This window comes from Carettochelys insculpta, chromosome 1 (assembly GCF_033958435.1).
Source record: "Carettochelys insculpta isolate YL-2023 chromosome 1, ASM3395843v1, whole genome shotgun sequence".
Classification (NCBI taxonomy): domain Eukaryota; kingdom Metazoa; phylum Chordata; order Testudines; family Carettochelyidae; genus Carettochelys; species Carettochelys insculpta.
The window spans coordinates 11651421-11671858 of NC_134137.1; the positions used below are offsets into that span (position 1 = coordinate 11651421).

The window sequence follows — 20438 nt, forward strand, 5'->3', positions numbered from 1 at the left end:
TGAAGTGACTTTGTTTGACTGAAGAACCTGTCTGATATTCTTCTGCCTCTTTTACTGCAGAATCAAACCTGAAGATGCAATGGATTTTGGTGTTTCCCTCTTGTTCTATGGCCTTTATTATGGAGTACTTGAGAGGGACTTTGCTGAAATGTGCGCAGATTACATGGCATCAACCATAGGGGTGAGTTGACATGGTTACTGCATTTCCCAAAACTGTGATTTTTGTTTTTTTGTTTTTTTTTTTTTTCCTCTCTCACACTCTCTCCCCACCCACCCCAATCCACTGCAGCATTTAATCACCTGAGGCTGTCTTTTGAAGTTTTTCTTCTATAACATGATCTTTTCTTGGGCAAGGGAGGGGAAGGGTGTGTCAGGAATGGTGATGCCAAATGGAGCAGCTTCTTCAGGTTTGTGTAAATGGAGTGCCTAATGGACGTATCACCATTGAATCTAAGCACTAATAATCCATAAGTCTTCTGTTCACCTCTGAAGGCTGCTTCTTGCTTGTCTGGGCATCACACATGCATAAAGATTAGTACTTGATGTTAAGGTAGAGTACACCTTTACCATGGCTTTTAGCAAGTCCTTGGGGTATTTATTATTGGACCATAAGTGGAAAAAACTGCCTTTCCCTTCCATCTGTCACTCCAACCACTTTCCCCCAGTTGCCCATTCCATACAGTGGCCCACACCACCTTCCTTTCTTCTTTGGTACCACCTGAGAGGGTGATTAGTAGAGTTGCTGAGTCAGGATTCTCCATCTCCTATAGTATTGTGTCCCCACCCCTGCCCGGCACGATTTCTAGTCTTCCACAAAGGAGCTGCAGGAGTCTACGCAGTGGGTTATGGGAAAGTTCTCGGCATGAGGATCCTACTGCAAGCGATGGAGTAAGTTGACTTCAAGGGACAATCTGAGATAGGAGGTTGATCATTAATCCTTGTATTCCAATCCACAGGTTTGCGAGCTGCTGTTATAAATGAAGGGGCTGATCTTTCCCTTTAGAGGACTTGATTCTTGGAAGACCACAATTAGAGGTAGTTTCTCTTCTGTGTGAACTGAACAGGCCATTGAAGAAATGGGTAGAACCTGTGAGTTGCCTTCCTGTTTAGATGGAACCTATCCAGGACAAAGAATCCCAGTAGCTCAAGCTCTTCAGTACAACTTCTCTCTTCCAGCTTTGCCATAATCTGTTTAGCAGCTAAAATGATGTGGCATGGAACAGACCACATGCGCACCTAGTCTTGGATGCTCCTGAAGAATAGGGACTAATCTGCTAGTTCTTCTGACGCGCAGCTCTGTAACTAACGGAAATGTCATCAGCAGTTCTGTCCTCTTCTGGAAAACAGATGGTTGTCTTTCGCCTCAGCCTCCCAGCACCAAAGCATCTATGGAGGCTGCTTGAATGACTGTGGTTTCTAAGCTAGAAGGATAATATGTAGTTTTCAGGGAGTAACCTCTTGCCTTCCGATCTGTTGACTCCATCTGAGACTATTCGGTTCCTACAGTTGGTGCCTTTAAATGTTACTGCTCCCAACCCCTCCTTTCAGTCATTGGGGTATTAACCATGCCATTTGCTCAACTGAGGTTGCTGGTAGCTAAAGCAAAATAGGGTGTGGATTCTCGTTAGCGTCTTCATGATAAAGGCTGCACAAGTAAACTTCTGGGGCTTGGCTTTCAAAGTTTTTATGACAGCTTTATGAGGCTGCCGTGCACCTTCATAGTCTTCCACGAGTTGGCACTGCAGCTCTTTCTTAGAGTGACTCAGTGGCTGTGAGACACGGTCCCACTTCTCCTGGTGAAAGATGCAGGCGTGTGAGCTGCTCAGAACTCTTCTTCAGACCTGAAGAATCATAGTTTCAGTTTCAGACTTGTCACTGTTGCTGAGCTTTTAATGCTGCTAGCCCCTTAAAATTGAAGTTGGACTAGACTCATTAGATCTCTAACTATCTCCAGCTTCCCTGGTGACCAGCATAGCCTTTATCCACTAGTGATTTGTTTTCTGAGTGTCTTCTACAGATTCTCCTTCTAGGCTTGTGAGTGACCTTGCCATTGTCTGCTTTGGGAGACCGTTCCACAATCTGTGTGGATTTCAGCAGTGGCTGGTCTGGCTTAAAACTCAGAGTTTATCTTTTAGTCATCAGCCTAAATGATCTCTCTCTCCTCCCTTCTTGTGGAGTTTACTGTGGTTTGACTTCTGTCATCATAAATCAGTCTGTCAAGCTCCTTAATCATGTGTTGCTCTTCGAAAGATGACAGGAAATGAGATGGAATTTAAATACTGAAGTGTCCTGAACTAAACACTTCTGTTGCCATGCCAGTTATTATCCAGTCAGGTCTTAAAAGCTGAACAGGACTGAGCTTCTTCAGTATTTAGATTGGAGCACGGGAACGGTCATTGTGGATCAAGCCAGTAATCCTTCTGGTACAGTATTTTGTCTCTGCCAGTGAGTAAATGATACCACTCCTCTAGTGGATAATATAGAAGAACGTAACCATAGTAGGAAGCATCTTTCTGGCCCCCATGAGTTAGCAGGCAATGTATGCGCTGAAATCTAATGGTTTATGTCCCTTGTGGGGACTAATATACTGTCTGATTATCCATCTGTAACATCTCTTTAAATGGTGGCTTCTGTCTCAGATACCTTGTGGTGGTGAGGTGTATTAGAATCTTTTGGTCGGTTTTTCACTTCTTGCCTTCCAGTTTAACCGCATGGCCTTAGTTGTTAAGTTAGGAGTACAGAGCATTCTGCATACCTTCTGCACACAAGTCACTGTGGTGTGTTCCAGCATATTACTTCTTCATATGCAAGTCTTTCCTTATTTCTAGTCACTCCTGTGGTCTTCCTCTGAACCCCTGATGTCTTTGACACCAGAGAAATGCTTATTTCTGTCTTTGATAAACCACAGCTAGTCCCAGTCCACAGATATTCCAGCACCTTGTTGGATTTTTACCATCACAGTTCATTGGCAGAAGCTTCCCACTGAGTTGTCCACAATGATAGCTGCTTTTGCCTTCATTAACTGGGACCCCAGAAGCTTGTCAGTTGCTCTGCTTGTGAGATCTCCTTAAACAGCACCAGGCTTCTGCAGGGAGCAGTGCTGTGAACCCCTTGGTAACTTCCTTTCCTCTTGAGTTCATAACAAACCGACGTTCAGCCTGGTGCTGACCCATGCTGTGCGGCTGAAGATGTCATCTGCCCGTGTGACCATCCAGAATGTGTGGGGCTACTTAAGGTCCCTGAGCACTCTTGGTGGTAGATGTAGCACTGATGTCATCTTCCTTGTGTTTCATCCTGTGAAACGAGTCCCCTCCCTCGAGTGCGCTATTCAGAGTCATAGCCTCTATTTCACCATATGCTCACGTGATGTCCCGCCACTTCTTCCTGCGCTGGCTTTTCTCCTGCAGTTGTGACCCATCTAACTCTGACCCACAGCATTGTCTGGACTATCCAAACCATTGGAGCCAATGATTTTCCTTTATGGATGTGACTTTGAGACGGTATCAAACATACACAATCTTCCTTGGCTGCGCCACTCCTCTGTCTCAACAGTCATGTGTCTGTGATGCTCCTATTTCTCCTCTGCTGCTCAGCACTTGCCCCTGTACACTGAAACTGGACCAACTCCAGCTTAGATTTTCCCTTTCTAATCATACAAATCTCTTTCTATCACATTCCGCACCACTTCTTTCTCCCTGAGAGCCAGGCAGTTACTTTCCCAATTTCGATCTCTATTTTCCTGACTTCTACAACCCAGAGACTGGAAACTTTTCAATTTTTATTATTGGCTGCTCATCTAGTTTCAAGAACAATTCTTCAGTATTCCCATTGAGATAACGCAACATATGGTGTGTAATCTTCCCATGTCCTTGCCAAATTCCAAGCTAGTCATGTAAGGTTATAAACCCTAACCATGTTGAAGTTGGGGATGTAAAATCCTGTTTAATTCATTAACCGGTTATATGTTTAGTTAACTGGTTAACCAGTTAAACAGGAGGGGCAACTGGGCTGGAGTGCATCCTGCCTGCAGCCTTGCCAAGGCCACCACAAACCAGGGATGCTTTGGCCTGGCTGAGAGAGCCCCTACCCATGGCGCTTTCAGGCCTGCTGCAGAACAGGGCTGCCCCAGCCACACTGGAATTACCCTGCCCACAGCAGGCCCATGGTGCTGGAGCAGCCCGCTGCCCACAGTGGGCAGGGGGCTGCTCCAGCCCCTACAAGTTAATTGTAACCAGTAAGTCTCATCTGTTTTAGCATAAGGGCATAAAAATGGCCGTAGTGGGTTAGACTGATGGTCCATCCAGTCCAGTATCCTGTCTCCTGATGCTGATCTGTGCCAGGCACTTCAGAGGGAATGAACGGAACAGGGCAATTATCCAGTGACCCACTCCCAGCTTCTAGCACTCAGAGGCTTAGAGTCGCCCAGAGCATCTGAGCACTCTCAAATGAAGCCACCTTTTTGCGGTGGCCTCTAACTTCTGAGTTAACTTCATCTGGGCTGTTTTTAATAGGATGCAATCATCTTCCAAAGGACCTGTGGGTGGATCTAGTTGGTACGTTGTGCCAACCCATCCTCCCTTGAGACAGACCATTCCTCCTATCACCACATTAGGTCTGCACACCCGGAGCCCACAGAGCTAGGGAACAAAGGCTCCGTACCTTCATTTTCAAGACAGCCTGGCCAGCCCAACGTTGGCTCTAAGATCACGCTGTCAGTCAAGGGACAGAAGAATACCTGGGCGTTGTTGCAGGTGGCTCAGTAGAAAATGTCTAGTATGGTATGACAGCCACGGCTAAGAAAACATTGCAGCTGGAATAAATACTAAAACTAAAACTACTCCGCGATTATATGACTAGGACTATTTCCATATAGAAGACCGAAAAGGTCAGAGCTGCCTGGTTTGGTCAGGTGATAACTGAGCGCCAGCCAGCTAGAGAGAAGGTAAATTTGATCACTACTTATAACTGACAGGAATAGAACTGAGAAGTGACAGAACTAAAACTGAGACGCTGAGCAGATTTTACATGGTGTCACTCACCTTTGGAACTCCCTGCCACTAAATCAGTAAGACCAAGAGCTTAGCTATGACTAACCCTTTCTTGTGTTCTGCTGATCTGCACTTTGACTAAAAGTTATGGGGCGGGAGGGGGGACGGCTGAAGGTTTACAAATCTGGGTCTCCAGATGCAAACCAGTTCCTTTCTGGTGAGGTTAAAGAAGAATTTCCTCCAAGGAAGACCATTGCAAAACTGTTGGCTGTAGAGTTCCTTTCACTTTCCTTGAAGCAATTTGTGCTGGCTACTCCCGGATGCTAGCAGCTCGTAGATTAGATGGACGCTTGCTTTGATCCAGTCTGGTGCTGCTTGTGTGGTCAGATGTGCTTGAAGCAACAGAAATACTATTAACTTGAGTGTACGTCCTTCATCTGGAGAAGGAAACAGTTCTAAAATAGTGTTCTTGTGCTAGTCTCCCACCTCCTTAAGGCTAAGGGATGCAGTCCCCTCCGACACGGCTAAGGTAATGAATGAAGCGTGGTCTGGGTTAAAAGCCAGCCTGCTGGTTCGGTTTTCTTTCTGCCACCATGAAGCTCAAGCTATGATGTCATCAGCTAGATACAAGCAGGCCTGATGAGCAATCAAAGGGGGAGACTCCCAGGAGAGTCAGCCACTCAGATGCTATATTGATTGACCTGGTATCAACATCTTGCTATAGCTAAATGGGAGGTCACATATGGTTGCTGACTCAGTAGGCTGCCTCTTCCCAGCGCAGCGCTAGTGGAAGCTATGTTGCCAAAGAGGGGTCTGAGGTCTTGCTCAGTGGTCCTACCTGTTGCCATTAAAGCTCCCATACTGCATGAGGAGTGTCTTGCGGTACGTGCTGGGTGGACAGTCACAGCTGCTCACCTTCAAACAGCACATGTCTGTGACTCGTGCACCTTGCATGCAGTTCTAGGGCTGACCATCACTCTAGTGTCAGGGCACCGCTTGTGTGGCCAGCCTGCTCTTTGGGACCTGATTTTTTTTTTTTTCCAGAGGACTGGTGCTTGCTGGTTTCTGAGTATCGTGCTCCTTTAAGCTGTTAGGCTCCAGAAAAAACCACAAGTCACCTAAGAGCTTATTGCCTCTGCTCTGTGTGGAGCCCACCTGTGCTTTAGAGTTGGCCTGGTCAAAATCTTTGTCAGAACTGGTGGATGGCAGCTGGTTCTTTTGAACTGGATGAAACTTTTCCTGAGCACTTGCATGGAAAATTGCCTGTTGTCAAAATAACAAGCAGCTGCGATGTTTTGATTCCAAAATGCCCTAATGTACATCATGCTCCCGTTCACCAAAAAAGCCCACAGGGGACCCTGGCCCAAATCTTCCCCTTCTGCAATGGTTTGCAAGGTCAGGGGACGTCAGGCGCTGGGTGACCAGCTGGAGTGCTATGGCCGCTGTCCTGCCTCTCCTGGCATCGCAGACTGCGCTACTCCCTGGAAGCGTCCAGCATCTGGTTTGACTATGACATGGGGGATGTGGGGGCAGAAGGCTCCACACTCCACCCCACACACCACCTCTGTGCTCCCATTGGCCAGTTCCAGATCAATAAGCACTAGAGGGGTGACTGTGCCTGTGGGTGAGAGCCGACTCTGCTCCTGGCTAGTTCATGATGCAGCACGGTCTGGAGTGCCCGGACAGGCAGGAAGCCTGGCTTAGGACCCCCACTGTACCACTGACCCAGAAATGCCAGAGATAAGCCTGCAACCTCTGTCCCAGCCATGAGTACTGCCAAATCCAGAGCCCCTTCCTGTACCCCCAAATCCCTCATCCAGTCACCCACTTTGGAGCCACCCCTCTAGCCACAAGGTGTAACAAGACGAGTAGTGTGAAAGCCAATGCTCTGAGGCAGTGGTCTTCAGCCAGTGTGCCTTGGCACCCCGATGTGCCCTGAGAACTGTCCAAGTGTGCCATGAAATCTCTTCAATTTCCTCTCGCTGTGGCTCTTTACAGAGCCAGGGTCCAGGGGAGGGGAAATTTGACCAATCCCACGCCAGCTGGGGGCTTCCTGCCTGAGTCCCAAGTGACGCAGGGTAGGTCAGTTTGCCCCCAATGGTGGCTCTTAGCAGAGCCACTGCGAGGAGAAATGCCGACCCTGCAGGATCCTGTTCACGCCAGGAGGCAGCTGAAATACTGTTTCTCAAATAACTGGGCTGGCAGGGAACCTGCTCCCCCTCCCTGCTGTGGCAAGAGGGAAGGGAGGGAAAGCGGGACTGCTGGAGCAGGGATGAGTGGTGGCTTCAGCAGGCTGGCAGGAAGGGGAGTCTCCTCTCTGGGCCCGCCTGCCCACTCCATGAGTAAGTAAACAGTTCAGTGGTTACTCGATTACTTAACATCCCTTTTGGTCCTTGCTTAGCTCCTCGCATGCACTGCTGTGTTGCAAACCTCTCTCAGACTGAAACCATAGTAAATGTAAGTAAATGTGACATTTTATGAGCAATGGATTCCACTGAAAAAGTGGGTGTCCCATGGAACTCTTTGTGTCCTGGAAGTGTGCTGTGTGACTGAAACAGCTGGGAACCACTCCTCTGATGCACTGCAGTCACATAGCAGATGTGTTACACGTCTTTCCTCCCTCCCCCAGGATACAGTGCGTCATAGCAGATGTAACCTGAGCCCTAGAGAGGAGTGGGAGCAGGAAACACCTGAACTAACCCCCGAAGCCCTGCAGTGATGGTTTAGAATTTGGGGGCAAAAAACAAAAAAGAAAAAACAATTATTTCGCCAAAAACTTTCTGCTAGAGGAGAGCAGCCCTTTTCCGACCAGCTCTAATTACAGCCTGGCTTGAGGGGATCCCCCCATGCGCTGCTTCTGGCAGAGAGGGCTGTAACTGAGGTGGGTGTCTGAGTATGTGTGGGCAGTCTCCAGGACAGATTCTCAAAGCACATTTTGGTGGCCGCTCTGACACATTTCCCTAAAGTCGTGAATTAACTTAGGAAAAACTGAGAAATAGGCACATACATTTCCCACTGGTAACTTTGTTTTATAGGGTGTTTTGCGTGCTCAGTAATACAAACGTACAGTTGTACGTCGGTGCCGCTGGTCCCTGTTTGTGTCCCGCAGGCGTGGTGTCATTCTCCAGGTCTCCACTGCTTCCCCTCCTTTACCCCAAGCTCCCTTCTGCAGCCTCGCACCCCAGGCTCACCCCATTCCTTTCCTCTTGAGCACAACGCCTGATGAGGCCAGCTTCCTGGAGGGGATACTGGAGCTTTGCAACTGAAAATATGTGGGGTAAGGTGCTTAAGCCCTGCCCCCGAGCCCTTGGGTGCTGTAGGGAGGGCTGTTATGGCCAGAGGATAAGCCTCTGATGGCCACGTGTAAAACAGTTCTATAGTACAGGGGTGGGCGAAATACAGCCTGCAGGCTGGATCCAGCGCAGCCAGCTGTTTAGCAGAACACAGGTAGTGTCTTTTAGCTGCCCCTTCTCCCACCTTGCCCTGTCCTGCTGCTGAGCTGCTCCCAGGACCTTCCTGCTAGGTGTGCAGAGTGGGAGGCAGGAGGGAAGTGCTGAAGTCAGGGTGTGCCCCTGCTCCTCATCTCTGCAGAGGAGGAGTCAGAGAGAAACACACAGCGGAGATGCTCCTGTCCAGCTAGTGTACGCTTGCCCTCTGCATGTCCATCAGTTCCCCCACCCCCGATAGAGCCCATTTCTACAGAGCAGGGGGGAGCTGGAAAGATTTCCCTCTTTTAAAGAGACAATGCAGGTCGTTTGTGAGAAACTTACCCAGCAGCAGCCTGCACACATACTGTCTCCGCCACATCCTGTTTCTGTGACACACACGTGCTGTGCCATATACACTCTCCCAGTCTCTGCCTCACACATGCTCTGTCTCCCTACTCCCCTGCCCCTTCTGGGTGCCTGGAGCCAGCTTGACAGCTTACAAAAGTTCATGGAGTGGCCCCCTGTGAAAATGTTTGCCCACCCTGGCTCTAGGATATGTCCTCTGGCCTTATAGACTCACTGTAAAGTGGGGCATTTCTCGCACCCTTTGTTCCAGAGATGCTCCATTAAGGGAAATACAAAGCAGACAGCTTCTTGCATTGCTAAATGTTACATACGTATCTCAAGCAGAGCAGGTCCCTGACAGTTATTGACTGCCAACAGGCTCCAGTTATCAAAGGCATTGTGTAGAAATACTAATATGTGGGGCTTTAGTGACCACAGTCTCGCAGCTGTGGGCTAGTTAAGTATTCCCGGAGAGGGGCTGGAATTTGCCAAAGGCATTAGTGGGTCAGTGGTAGAGCTGGGATTAGCAGCCACAAGTTCCTGCTCCCAAGTCCTTGCTGCTACCACTGGATCACTCTGCTGCTTATCTATAATCTTGCGGCAGCCTCCTTTATCTTGCACTGTAGAGAGGTGAGGCTCTGTCAGTGAATACACAGGAATTCTGACTAGTTCTTGGCTTGTGTTCTCTCTTCCCTCCCCGCCCTCCTTCAGTTTTACAGTGCATCAGGAATGCCAACGAAGCACCTCTCTGACAGCGTCTGCGCCGTGTGTGGCCAGCAGATCTTTGTAGATGTCAACGAAGAAGGGATCATAGAGAACACATACAGGCTCTCCTGCAATCACGTGTATCCTTTGCTCTCCCTGGAGCCACCAGAGGGCTTGTACCTGGCGTAGCGTGCGACCGCTGTGGGTCACGATGTGGAATCTGGTCAGAATTGCTGTTTGGGTAACTTTGTACTTTCCCAAATTCCCCTTCAGCGGGAGGCCAAATTCTTCACTTGTCTCTAGGTAAAGAAGCATGAGCCCATTGTACAGCACAGCAACTAGCTGCATTTCAGGAAGGGGTTGTGCTACTGATGATGTTTATATGTCCAGGAACTGCAGCTCCCTCTGCTTTAGGAACAGGCACAGTGTGGGCTTGCCTAGAACCAGAACTGGGCAACTAGAACCAGAACTGGGCGACTACCAGGGTTGTGTTTTGAGTTTTCTTGACAGGCTTGTCCCACTTGCTTTGTGCACCTCCGGTGCAGGTAATATTTGAGGAAATCTTCAGAACATGCAAATCAGACTGAAAATACTGTGGTTTTCTGAATGTAACTTACTTTGCACATAGTTAACCACACGTTGTTCCAGGCTCATTGGGGCTTCCTGACCTCAGGCAGGTGACAGTCTGTGCAGCGCTCTCTTCTGCAGGTCTTCAGGTTTTCTGCTGATGGCACAGCTTAAAAAGATGATAATCTGTTTAGATTAGTGGAGTCGGAGTCTCCAAACTTAGCCCTGAGTAAGGGCCACGTTGAAAACAAGCTTAAAGCTGTGGGCTGCACTTGTCTTTGAGTCTTCGTTTTCAATACGTATTTTGGTCATCAAACATGACTGTCCATGAGCTGAGCAGTTTGTGAAGATCCAGGCCACTCGTAATGAAACAGAGCATTGCCTGATGAGAGAGACAGTCCTCACAGATCACATGTCCGTGTTAAAAGCTGGGGGACTGCCACATGCAGCACTGACAAATTCCATGGGCTGCTCTTTCTTGGCCTATGACCTAAAGCAGGTGTTCGCAGAATGGGAGTCAGAACATTATTATGTGAGGCTTTCAAGTATAGGCATGAAACAAAGCAACTGCTGTAAAATGTATACAGTAAATCTACTGTTTTAGAGAATTACACACCTTTTTCTGGCGAAAGACAGTGTAAAAACAGGGTGGCAGAAAGCCTTCACTGGTTAGAGGGTAGGATCTTGACTCTGGACTCCTTAGAGGAAAGGCATGGGTCTGGGGGCTAGCCTCCCCCACCCAGCCTTTTAGCACCACCGAGGCTCTAGCTACTGCCATTATCACCTTTGTGGCAGCCAGGAGCTCCTGGCCCTATTAAATCACTGGGTCCTGAGGCAGCTGCCCTCTTTACTCCCTCCCATCTGCAGGCCTGAGTAAAAGCTCTGTTTTTTAGCACTCAGTTATCCAGAAAGCTCAGTTAACCAGCATTCCAGTATCTCCCTATACAACTCTTCAGTCTAGTGACCAGGACTAGTCTATTGCCAGATACATGATGCAGTTGCATATTCCACGCTCTAGTTTTATGCAGGTGAGCAAGCTGAAGTCAAGGATTTATTCAAAAAAGCAACTTTCAGGGCATGTTCTAGGGTCATTACTGATTCAGCCCAGTCTCCTACATGGTCTACATGTACAGTAATAATTGATGTTGATGGTAATGACCCTGTGGCACAACAAAATCCTCAAGTGTCTTCTGAATCGTCAAAGAAAAATTTAAATCATGTTGAGAACAGTTTTAATGTTAAGTGTGTTTAACGATCTGGGTGTACTCTGCCCATTGTGCTATGTAGTGTCATAAAATAACCTCCACTGTAGAAAACTTTATCTCTGTGTACCTAAGTACCTCAAGAAGCCAAGCACTCTGCAGTGTAGTACTGCTACTGGATTGGTGAGTACCTGTACATTATTTAATACTTTATTCCTTTTATTATATTCTAAATCTTTGAAAAATTGGTATTTCTTTAGTAAATTATTACACTCAATTTATCAGTCTTTGATTAACCGCCACCTCCCATTCTCCCAACATACCAGATAACAGCTTTTACTGTACTTTAAAAAGTATTGTAAACTTATGATGCAGCAATCACGGTTCCTAAACATAATATGCATTTCTCACTACTTCAGGGAAATTGGACTCAGGATTGTGGTATAATGTATGCAGGTTTCTTGGCTGGAGACTAAACGGGCGTGACAACGTCAGAGGTCTTGATTGTTCAGCATTTGAAGAGCTGCATTAAACCACAAATCAGAGCACTGAGAGTGGTTAAAAAAATAATAATTTATAATTTCATGGTCAGACTCACAGGTGGGGGCAACACTCAGAGGGGCCATAGCCACCCAAATTTTTCCTTAGCATCACCACTCCCAGCTTAAAGATCAAACATGCAGAAGTGAGGGTGGCATGATATGGCCTTGCTGCCTCTACTTCCCCAGTTCTGCACTGCTGATAGTGGCAGTGTTGCCATCAGAGCTGGGTGCCTGGCCAGCAGCTGCTGCTCTCCCACTGCCCAGCTCTGAATTCAGCAGCGACTGCGAGCAGCAGCGCAAAAGTGAGTATGCTAGTAAGCTTGCAGTGAAAAATGCGTGCAGCTCCTCGGCTCAAATCGAACAAGACATTCGAGTTCTAGTGTATGTGTGTTGCCTTGTGTAATGTGAAAACAGAGAAGACTACAAGGGAGTAAGCTGTGCTTGACTTACGTTGGAGCTAGATAAGATATAATTAGTTAAGTGGAGGTAGATGGTTTCAATCATTAATGATATCTGGGGTTTCCGTTGAGGAAAAGAGAGAAGTCGCATAGATGGAAATTTTGGAAGCTTGTGCGTGTGTGTTTGAAAACAATGTTTTCTTACTCAGTCGTCCATACTCTAATTTATTCTTGAACTTCCAGAAATACGGGATGTGAGTCATGGCCAGAATTTCCCCAGGAGGTGGGGCTAGCTAGATTAGGCTCTTTCTGTGCCTTTGCCATTCTAATTTTTTCCCCTACATACATGTACTATTTTTTTATAATAGAACCCCGTCCACCCTCCCGCCCCGAGATACGTGCACTCAAATTGCATGTATCTCAGGTTAACACCATTCAGTGGAGCAGGGAAAACCCCGCTCTTGTCAAGGGTGGCAGCTGCTCCTGTCGGGCTCTCAGCTGCTGCCACTGACAGGAGTGGGGAAGCTGACCAGGGCAGCAGCCCTGGTCACTTTCCTGGCTCCAGCAGTTGCCTGGTTACTGGCTCCCTTCCACTCCCTCCCTGGAGCCCGGAAAGTGACCAGGGCTGCCTGAAATTTGGCTTTTGTGGGGGTTGCAAGAATGCAACCCCCATGTGAGTCAGGTCTACTGTATACTCATCCTTTGCAATCTGATGTAGTTTCAACTTTTTATAGGATGTTTTTATTTTTAATCCATTCAGGATCTCCTGGTTCAGCCAGGGTTGTCTCTTGCTATGCTTTCTATCTGTTCCATGCAGTGGAATGATGTGCTCTTAGGTAAGATCCTATGGGAAGCAAAACTATCAGCTCCCTAAGAGTATATTTAAACTGCAAGCATCTGTCGGGACCCCAGAGGTCTCCTGACAGAAGTCTGCTGCTCCGGGAGCATTCTGCTGACATCCCCATCATCCTTCTTCCATGAGGAAGAAGGGATGTCTCTGCAGAGTGGGGAGTTCCTGACATTTAGTTCCATGTGCCTGGGCCAAATGTCAGGAAAGCCTCTCCTGACAGAATTGGCAGCCAGTTACACAAATGTGTTGTGTTGTACAGTTTGCATATCTCTTGCTGATAGATCTTGGCAATCTAGACGTAGACTAAGTTTGCTAAGTCTACCTTCTTGAAATCAATTGTCTTTATTTTGCTGATCTCCTTTCTATCATTCCAGTTCTACCATACCAGTTAGAATCAGTAACTACCATTTCATAAGGTGCCACAGGACCCTTCGTTGCTGTTACCATTTCATGATCACTTTCACCCAAGCTGCGTTTTGGTTTTAAATTGTCAACCAGCTCCTCCTTATTTGTTACAATCAGATCTCAAACTGCCTTCCCTCTAGTAGTTTTCTCCACCTTTTGAAATAAAAAATTGGCTCCAACACATTCCAAGAAGTTGTTGGACAGTCTGTGCCCTGCTGGGGTATTTTCCCAACAAATCTCTGGATAATTGAAGTCTCCCATGACCAGCAAGTCCTGTGCTTTGGATGGTGTTTGTTTTTGTTTGTTTGGTTTTTTTTTAAAGTCTCATCCACCTCTTCTTTCTCATTAGGTGGTCTGCCATAGACCCCTACCATGACATCTCCCTGGTCTTTTATTCCTTTTAACCTCACCCAGAGACTCTCAACGAGTCTTCCTCCTGTGTGCATCTCAACCTCAGTCCATATGTATACATTTTAATATATAAGGCAACACCTCCTCCCTTTTTTTTTTCCCCTGCTTCGCCTTGTGGTCAAGTTGTACCCTCCTATACCAATATTCCAATCACATGTCTTAGCCCAGCAAGTCTCTGTGATACCAACAAGGTCACAGTTGTGTTTACTTACTAACATTTGAAATTCTTCCTGCATAGTTACAAGCAATTGGAAGCAGTCTTACAAAGAATAGTGTTGGGTAATCTCAACTGGGTCACAGGTGGTGAAAGTGTAGACAGTCAAGTCTTAATGACTGTCCTACTGCCTATGTCACAGTTAAATTTATCCTCCACATCCTATCCTGAGGGCTTAACTGGCCAGGTTTATATTCTTGATTCTGCTAGTGACTTGGCTACTTGGGTGACACAGTTCTGTCCTGTGGAGGATGGAGTGAACTGCAGAGACTGCCTGGCTCATGGGTGGCATCAGTGCACATCAGCAAGTCTAAATTCGTGCAGAATTATTTATGTGGCTCCCAAAATGTTTTTAAGTAGACTTAACAAATACATGGCTACTTAGACAGAGCTGAATGGCTTTCCCTGTGATTAGAGTACCCCTGTGTGCCTGGCTGTGCTGAGTTCTAAGCCCACTGTTCCTGCTCTTTTGCTGTGGTCTCATCCCCAAGAGTGGTTTCCCTTAACCTGTCACCCTTCAGATTCCACGAGTTCTGCATCCGAGGCTGGTGCATCGTTGGGAAGAAGCAGACATGTCCGTACTGCAAAGAGAAGGTGGACCTCAAGCGAATGTTCAGTAACCCGTATCCTTTCCTGGCCTTGTAACCAAATCCTGACAATCCGGTTGGTTTTTTGTTTGCCTTTCACCTTCAAGGTGATCCTCAGAGTTCTTAATCAGCGCTACAGCCCTATACCGGAGCTTGGGTTTTCCAGAACTCCTTGCTGCTTATCCCAGCTCTTCCTGCACACAGTTCTGACTCCTCTTCGAAATCAGTGACAAAACCTTTGATTCAGCGAGGAGCAGGATTGGGTCTTTTAATCACAAAAGTTAGCACAGGTGGAAGAATGAGTACATGGGTCAGTAAGGAAGCTCCATGTTCTAATCCAGGCCTTGCCGTGGCCAAGACGCTTCCATGCCCTTATTTCCACAGCTCTAAATCAGATGCTTTTCTCATTTCGTCACAGAGGGAGTAAGTGGAGAAAGAACTGAGTGAAGCTTGCATAGTGCTGCAAAGGAAAGCCTCGTGTAAAGGGGACTTATATGTTTCTCTGCCTAAATTTTGCTTCCCTTTTGCCTGCTCCCCCAATGTATTAATGTAAATGGAATAAATGGGCTGCAGGTTATAACAAAACCCAGATTTAAACAAAGTCTGGGGTGTAAATATGGAGCTATACCTATCTCAGACCTGGAAGGGACCTTTGGAGCTTATCAAGTCCAGCCCCCTGCACTCACAGCAGACCCTATCACCATCCCTAACAGATTTTTTTTTTTTAAATGTATTTGCCCCAGACCCCTAAAATGGTCCCCTCAAGGATTGAGCTCACAACCCTGGGGTTAGCAGGCCAATGGTCAAAACACTGAGCTATCCCTCCCTGCTAGATCTCAGCCTGTTTAGAACCCTGGCAAGCACATCGTTAGAAAAACTTTTCTTAAAGCTGGAGAAATGGAGGAACAGCTAAAACAAATGGAAATATATGGTACTAAGGAAGGCCTTTGTTTTACCAGCCTCCTGCCTGCCCCCCTTCTGTCCACCGGAGGGAGTTTTGGAAGGAAAAACCTCTTTGTGAGACAGTCTCCACTGTTCTAAAGTCCTTTCAGCCCAGGTGCTGTCTGGGATTCAGGTGGAGCTGGTGGGGTGACAATGTCATTTGGGTGTGTCTCTGGTTTGCTCAGGACCTTTCTCAGGATCAGGATGACAAAGGCCTGGCCTCCCAGGAAATGGTAGAGCTGGCAGCCAGGCTGGGAAGCTCACTCTGCTAGCCCCTACCGTGGTCTGCTCTCTGTCTCTCTGCTCACAAAACTGTTCTCTGACAGACCCAAGCAGGGAGCAGTGGATAGAATAGCTCCTCTACTCACTATTTTGGCCACCAATTAGGCTTACTTAGCCAATACACCAAATCTAGCTCACTAATTTCTGGCCCCATCGCTCCTGTGTTTAACAAGCTTTATTTCCACACCGTTCTTGAATTGTCCCCATGTGGCTTTTCTGTTTTGGATTGTCTCCCATCTGCATCTTTCCCCATCCACATGAGCTATTCAAGGTTATTGTATAGTCTAGTGCACGCTTACTTCTTCCCAGAGAGCTCACTCCCACTCCTAGTCAAGTTGTAGGGCCAGTTGTCACACACCCCTTAAAAGCTCCCCCCTCAGTCAGCCTGCCCCCAGGTACTGCACCCCCCTGCAGGCAGCTCATAGGTATTGGACCAGTACTTCTCTTCTCTTGCCCCTTAGTGCATGTGCTTAGCTTTTTATTACAGCCAATAAGCAGTGGGAAAACTTTGGCTTGACTTGCTCAAGGTGGCCCTATCGTACTCATTAGCTCAGGTGTACATGGACTGTTGGCTGCTTGCTGCGATGCCAGGTTTTGATTGCTTGTTCCTAGTACTGTTGTTGCTACAAAGCTACATTTGAAAGGGGGTGACGTTCTAATCGTACGCTCACCAGAAGTGTGCCCAAGGATACGCTGCGCTGCCCAGTCCATTGCAGCATAGCCATGTAGTAACAGAGTCCCTTACAGGGTGAAGGACGCCCTCGCCTGGCAGTACTTTTCCTTGTTGTCCTCCATTCCAAGGCTCCTGTTCCAGCACTGTGCCGTGGGAGATGCCTCAGTGCATGGATTGAGCTATTGAGGGCCACTGGGAGAAGCTAGTGGTAGGGGACCTCATCAGCAGTGCACAGAGGGTCACTGTCTCGGGCACGCAAGGAGGCGTACCAAGGTGGTGCTAGGCCCCGGCACTGCCCTTGTCCCCCACTGACACGCCCTACACTGCACCTGTAGCTGAAGGAAGTGAAAGCCTAGCTGTAAGGCTTCTGCTTTGGAAGGCCCCCTTTGCATGAGGTAATCTCGGGTTATCATTTGATTGTCACCAGATGGTTGTCATCCACCCCACTTTTCTCTCTGCTTCCCAGTTTTGCTGCTTTAACTTTTTCCACACATAGCTGGGAAAGGCCACATGTCATGTACGGGCAGCTGCTTGACTGGCTACGCTACCTGGTGGCCTGGCAACCTGTTATAATTGGACTGGTACAAGGTATCAACTACATCCTGGGGCTGGAATAACTCCTGAGCATCCAACAAGCCACGGACATCCCAGCAGGACTTCTACAGCAGTGGCGGGGGGCAGCAGCTGGCCAGGAAGAATTGCTTGTAACATTCACCTCTCAGGATCTTATACACCACCACGACACATCTCCGGGGACTAAGGGAAAGACTTTGTCATGGCCAGCATCCAGCAAAGCAGGTTGATGCTGGGGCAGGGGAAGGGTATTCTTTTTTTAAACAATTATTTTAATGAACATATTTAAAACTTTATATTGCAGATTAAAAAGCAAATTAACATTCGTCCCACTTCCCTCCTCCAAGCACTTCTCCACTTAGTTGTCTTATTCCCCGAGAGCAGAGAAGGCCAAGCTGGCTTTGGAAGTTAGCAGAACCTCTCGCAGAACCTGCCAGCAGCTTGCTAGCTAGCTCCCAACTTCCTCTGGCTAGATCAGGTTCCTCGGCACTTGCTAAGGTCTCTTCTTTGTGGCAGTTGCCAGCGACTCTGCAGTCAACTAGCGGCTGAGGGCTTCTATGGTCCTTGATTGCTGTAAGAGCCAGATGGATTCCCCAGCAGTCAGGGCCAGATGGTGAAAGAGTAAACTCAGTTAACCTCAGAAAAGGCGACTGCTGGGAGCAACGCTCGGAACTGTGAAGCTGGAGGCATGAGACCTTAGACTTCTTACACACCCTCTTCCTTCTCTATGTGGATGCACAACACTAGCCATCCACCTGTGGCTAGTGCTGCCCGGGAGAGCAGACACCGAGTGCTGGGCCTGTGTTTTGGGGCTCACTGCAAAGGTGGAATGCAGGCCACTAGTCACTACACCAAAGGGAGGGAACCTTGCAGTCCTGTATCGTGTGCACTGTCCAGGGGTGGGACTGCAGCCACCTCCTGTGCAAAACATGAAGGGAGGAACCAGGCTGTGCTCCCCTCCCACCTTGGTGAGCAAGGTGCAAAACAGGAACCGAACCCATTAGTCAGGACAGTGTTGTGGATACGGTCTCAGGTGGCAAACCTCTTACCTGTTCTGGAATACTCCATCTCCATTAACACTTTCTAGGGCAGCGTCTACATGCTGAGTGACCCTAGCCCTCTTGGGATCACACGCACATGCACACACCCCATCCCAAAAGGGGATGGCAGATCAGACAGCTGTGGCTCTTTGCTTTTGCCAACAGCTCAGGACAGACGCATCTCCTGAAGGGGGCACGTGTCAAATGGCCCCTTTTTCGAGCTTTCCCTGAACAATGGCAGAGGAAGAAACTTGGGTGTGTTGCAAGCCAACCACCCTACCAAAGGGCTAAAGAGATGTGCTCCTCTTAGGAGAACGACAGAATCTTGTTTCACGCTGCCCGGGGCACCCCTTGGAGATGACTGCCTCTCGCTGTTTGGCAAGCTTACTGAAAGGCTTTATCAATATATTCTGGTGACGTAGGGCCAGATTATGATTCATACGCCCTTTGTGGTGCAATGCGCTATTCATCATGAGTCAGGAGTTCTAAACATGGCCCTGGTTGACAAGTGCCCCGTTACCAACATATTTTGACGCATGAGTTAGATTATAAAAGCATCAGTGTCTTAGTGACTGGTGTCCTTACTGCAACAGGTGACTGGGTGTCAGAGGGGGATGAGGAATCCACTCCTGGTGTGGGGTAGGCAGTAAATGAAGTTTCACCGGAGCTTGCCTCATGGCATACGTATGAGCTCATGATGGATCGAGACCTCTTCAGCCAACAGTTCAAGCTTCTTCCGGCCGAGTGGACTTTCTGTGAAAGCCCAGGCATCCTTAGCGCAAAGCCCGAGTCTTGGTTGGTTGGTTTTCCCGTTAACCTCCCCGGCACACGAATGGGCTTGCAAAGTCTGCCAACAAATCTGTCCGCTGGAGATAAAGCTAAATATACCTCTTCTTTGGGGTGGTTGCAATCCTGGTCTCTGTCTCCACAGCCTATAAAGAGATACTGAACATCCTCCACGAGCGTCTGAATAACAAGAGTGGCCTGCAGCAGTCTGGTTGCAGTATGGCTGTGGGAACAGTTTCGACACAGGTGTCTGCTAAGTCTATGGGGCTCAGTCTTTAGAAGCATCTCTGGAGCATAAACTCTGACGCAGGTTGGAGAATAGTGATGTGGGCTTCCAATTCTTTGCCGTATCGCATCCACCTCTGTGCCAGGGCCTTGCAGGTCTCCAGGCACATGGGTGCTTGTTGCAGCAGGAGCTCTTGGCGTGTTTTGGCAGTTTCGGGCTTTTGTGAGTGAATTCTGCCGTTTGAAAAGTGTCAATGACCCTGTGTCCGTCAGTGCCCACAGAGTTAGGAAGTCAGTCACCAAGGCCTGCAGAGGGCTGCTCATCTTTCTGTCTTGGTTCTCTCTCAGTAGATAGCACATGCCCATAAGAGTGGCAGCATCAAGAGAAGCAAAGGACGGTGCTGCAGGCCTTGGGTATGTTGGCTGATCCATGCAGCTGTCCTGGGGTCAGCAGGAGCACGGTGAGCCAGAAGGACAGTTGAGGTGCTTTGGCAGGCCTCTTTGAGAGAATGTCATACTCAAACCACCATTACTCCTTCATGGATGCTCAACTGCAGGGCTGCATATTTACATTACTCTGTGCACATCCTATGTAGATCAACGGTAAGAGCACTTCCCAGCCTGTCTGTTCTCAAACATTTATCGTAGGGGTCTTTAAAACAAAATAGTTTCAAAATCTGCCTGTTGAACATGGATGCATTGTTACTTCTGGAGACAGGAAAACCATGTGAATTCACAGTTGGGTGAAGAAAACCATGTATGTTGGGGAGAGTCAGACCTCACAGGGTGGAAAGAAGGAAATTCAGGAAGAAGTGGAAGTAGATCTTCCCTCTGAACAAAAGCCACGTTTTTTCCCCTACCTCTCGGTGAGCGCTCTAAAGCAACATAGACTGTGTCTTTATTTGCTCTGGAAGGAAACTGGACTTGACTGTGTAACCTTCTCCATTGATTCAAGTTTGTTTGGGTTTTGTGAAGTGAAAACTCAACGCTGTGCCAAAAAACAAAATAGAGTCTTTGATGGTGAGTAGTGCTGTGTGCGTGTGTGTTTCTCTTCCAAGTGTAGGCAGTGAAAGGCAGTTACTGGCATGGTTAGCAGAAAACATCACCTGTGTCTGCCCCATGTGTGGTTAATACTCTCTTGGCAGCCAATCATATGTCTCCCCTGGTAGCGGTGTAGACTGTTGCAGGGCTGGAAGAGTCTTCTTCCAACTCTCTGCTAGACTGTCCGCAAGTCACTCAGGATGAACATACCGTATCCCCAACCCACTAAGGGGT

General features: G+C 48.0%; 1 protein-coding gene across 1 annotated transcript in view; it reads left to right on the plus strand.

Annotated features, from left to right (window-relative positions):
* The window catches only part of RNF121 (ring finger protein 121), a 38157-nt gene extending 17970 nt beyond the window's left edge, over nt 1–20187 (plus strand). The window contains exons 6-9 of the mRNA XM_075015006.1: nt 61–181; nt 9473–9606; nt 14577–14678; nt 17036–20187. Of these exons, the coding sequence (XP_074871107.1) occupies nt 61–181; nt 9473–9606; nt 14577–14678; nt 17036–17156 (478 nt within the window). The 3' untranslated portion in view covers nt 17157–20187. The remainder of the gene's footprint in view (nt 1–60; nt 182–9472; nt 9607–14576; nt 14679–17035) is intronic.
* Nucleotides 20188–20438: the final 251 nt, after the last annotated feature.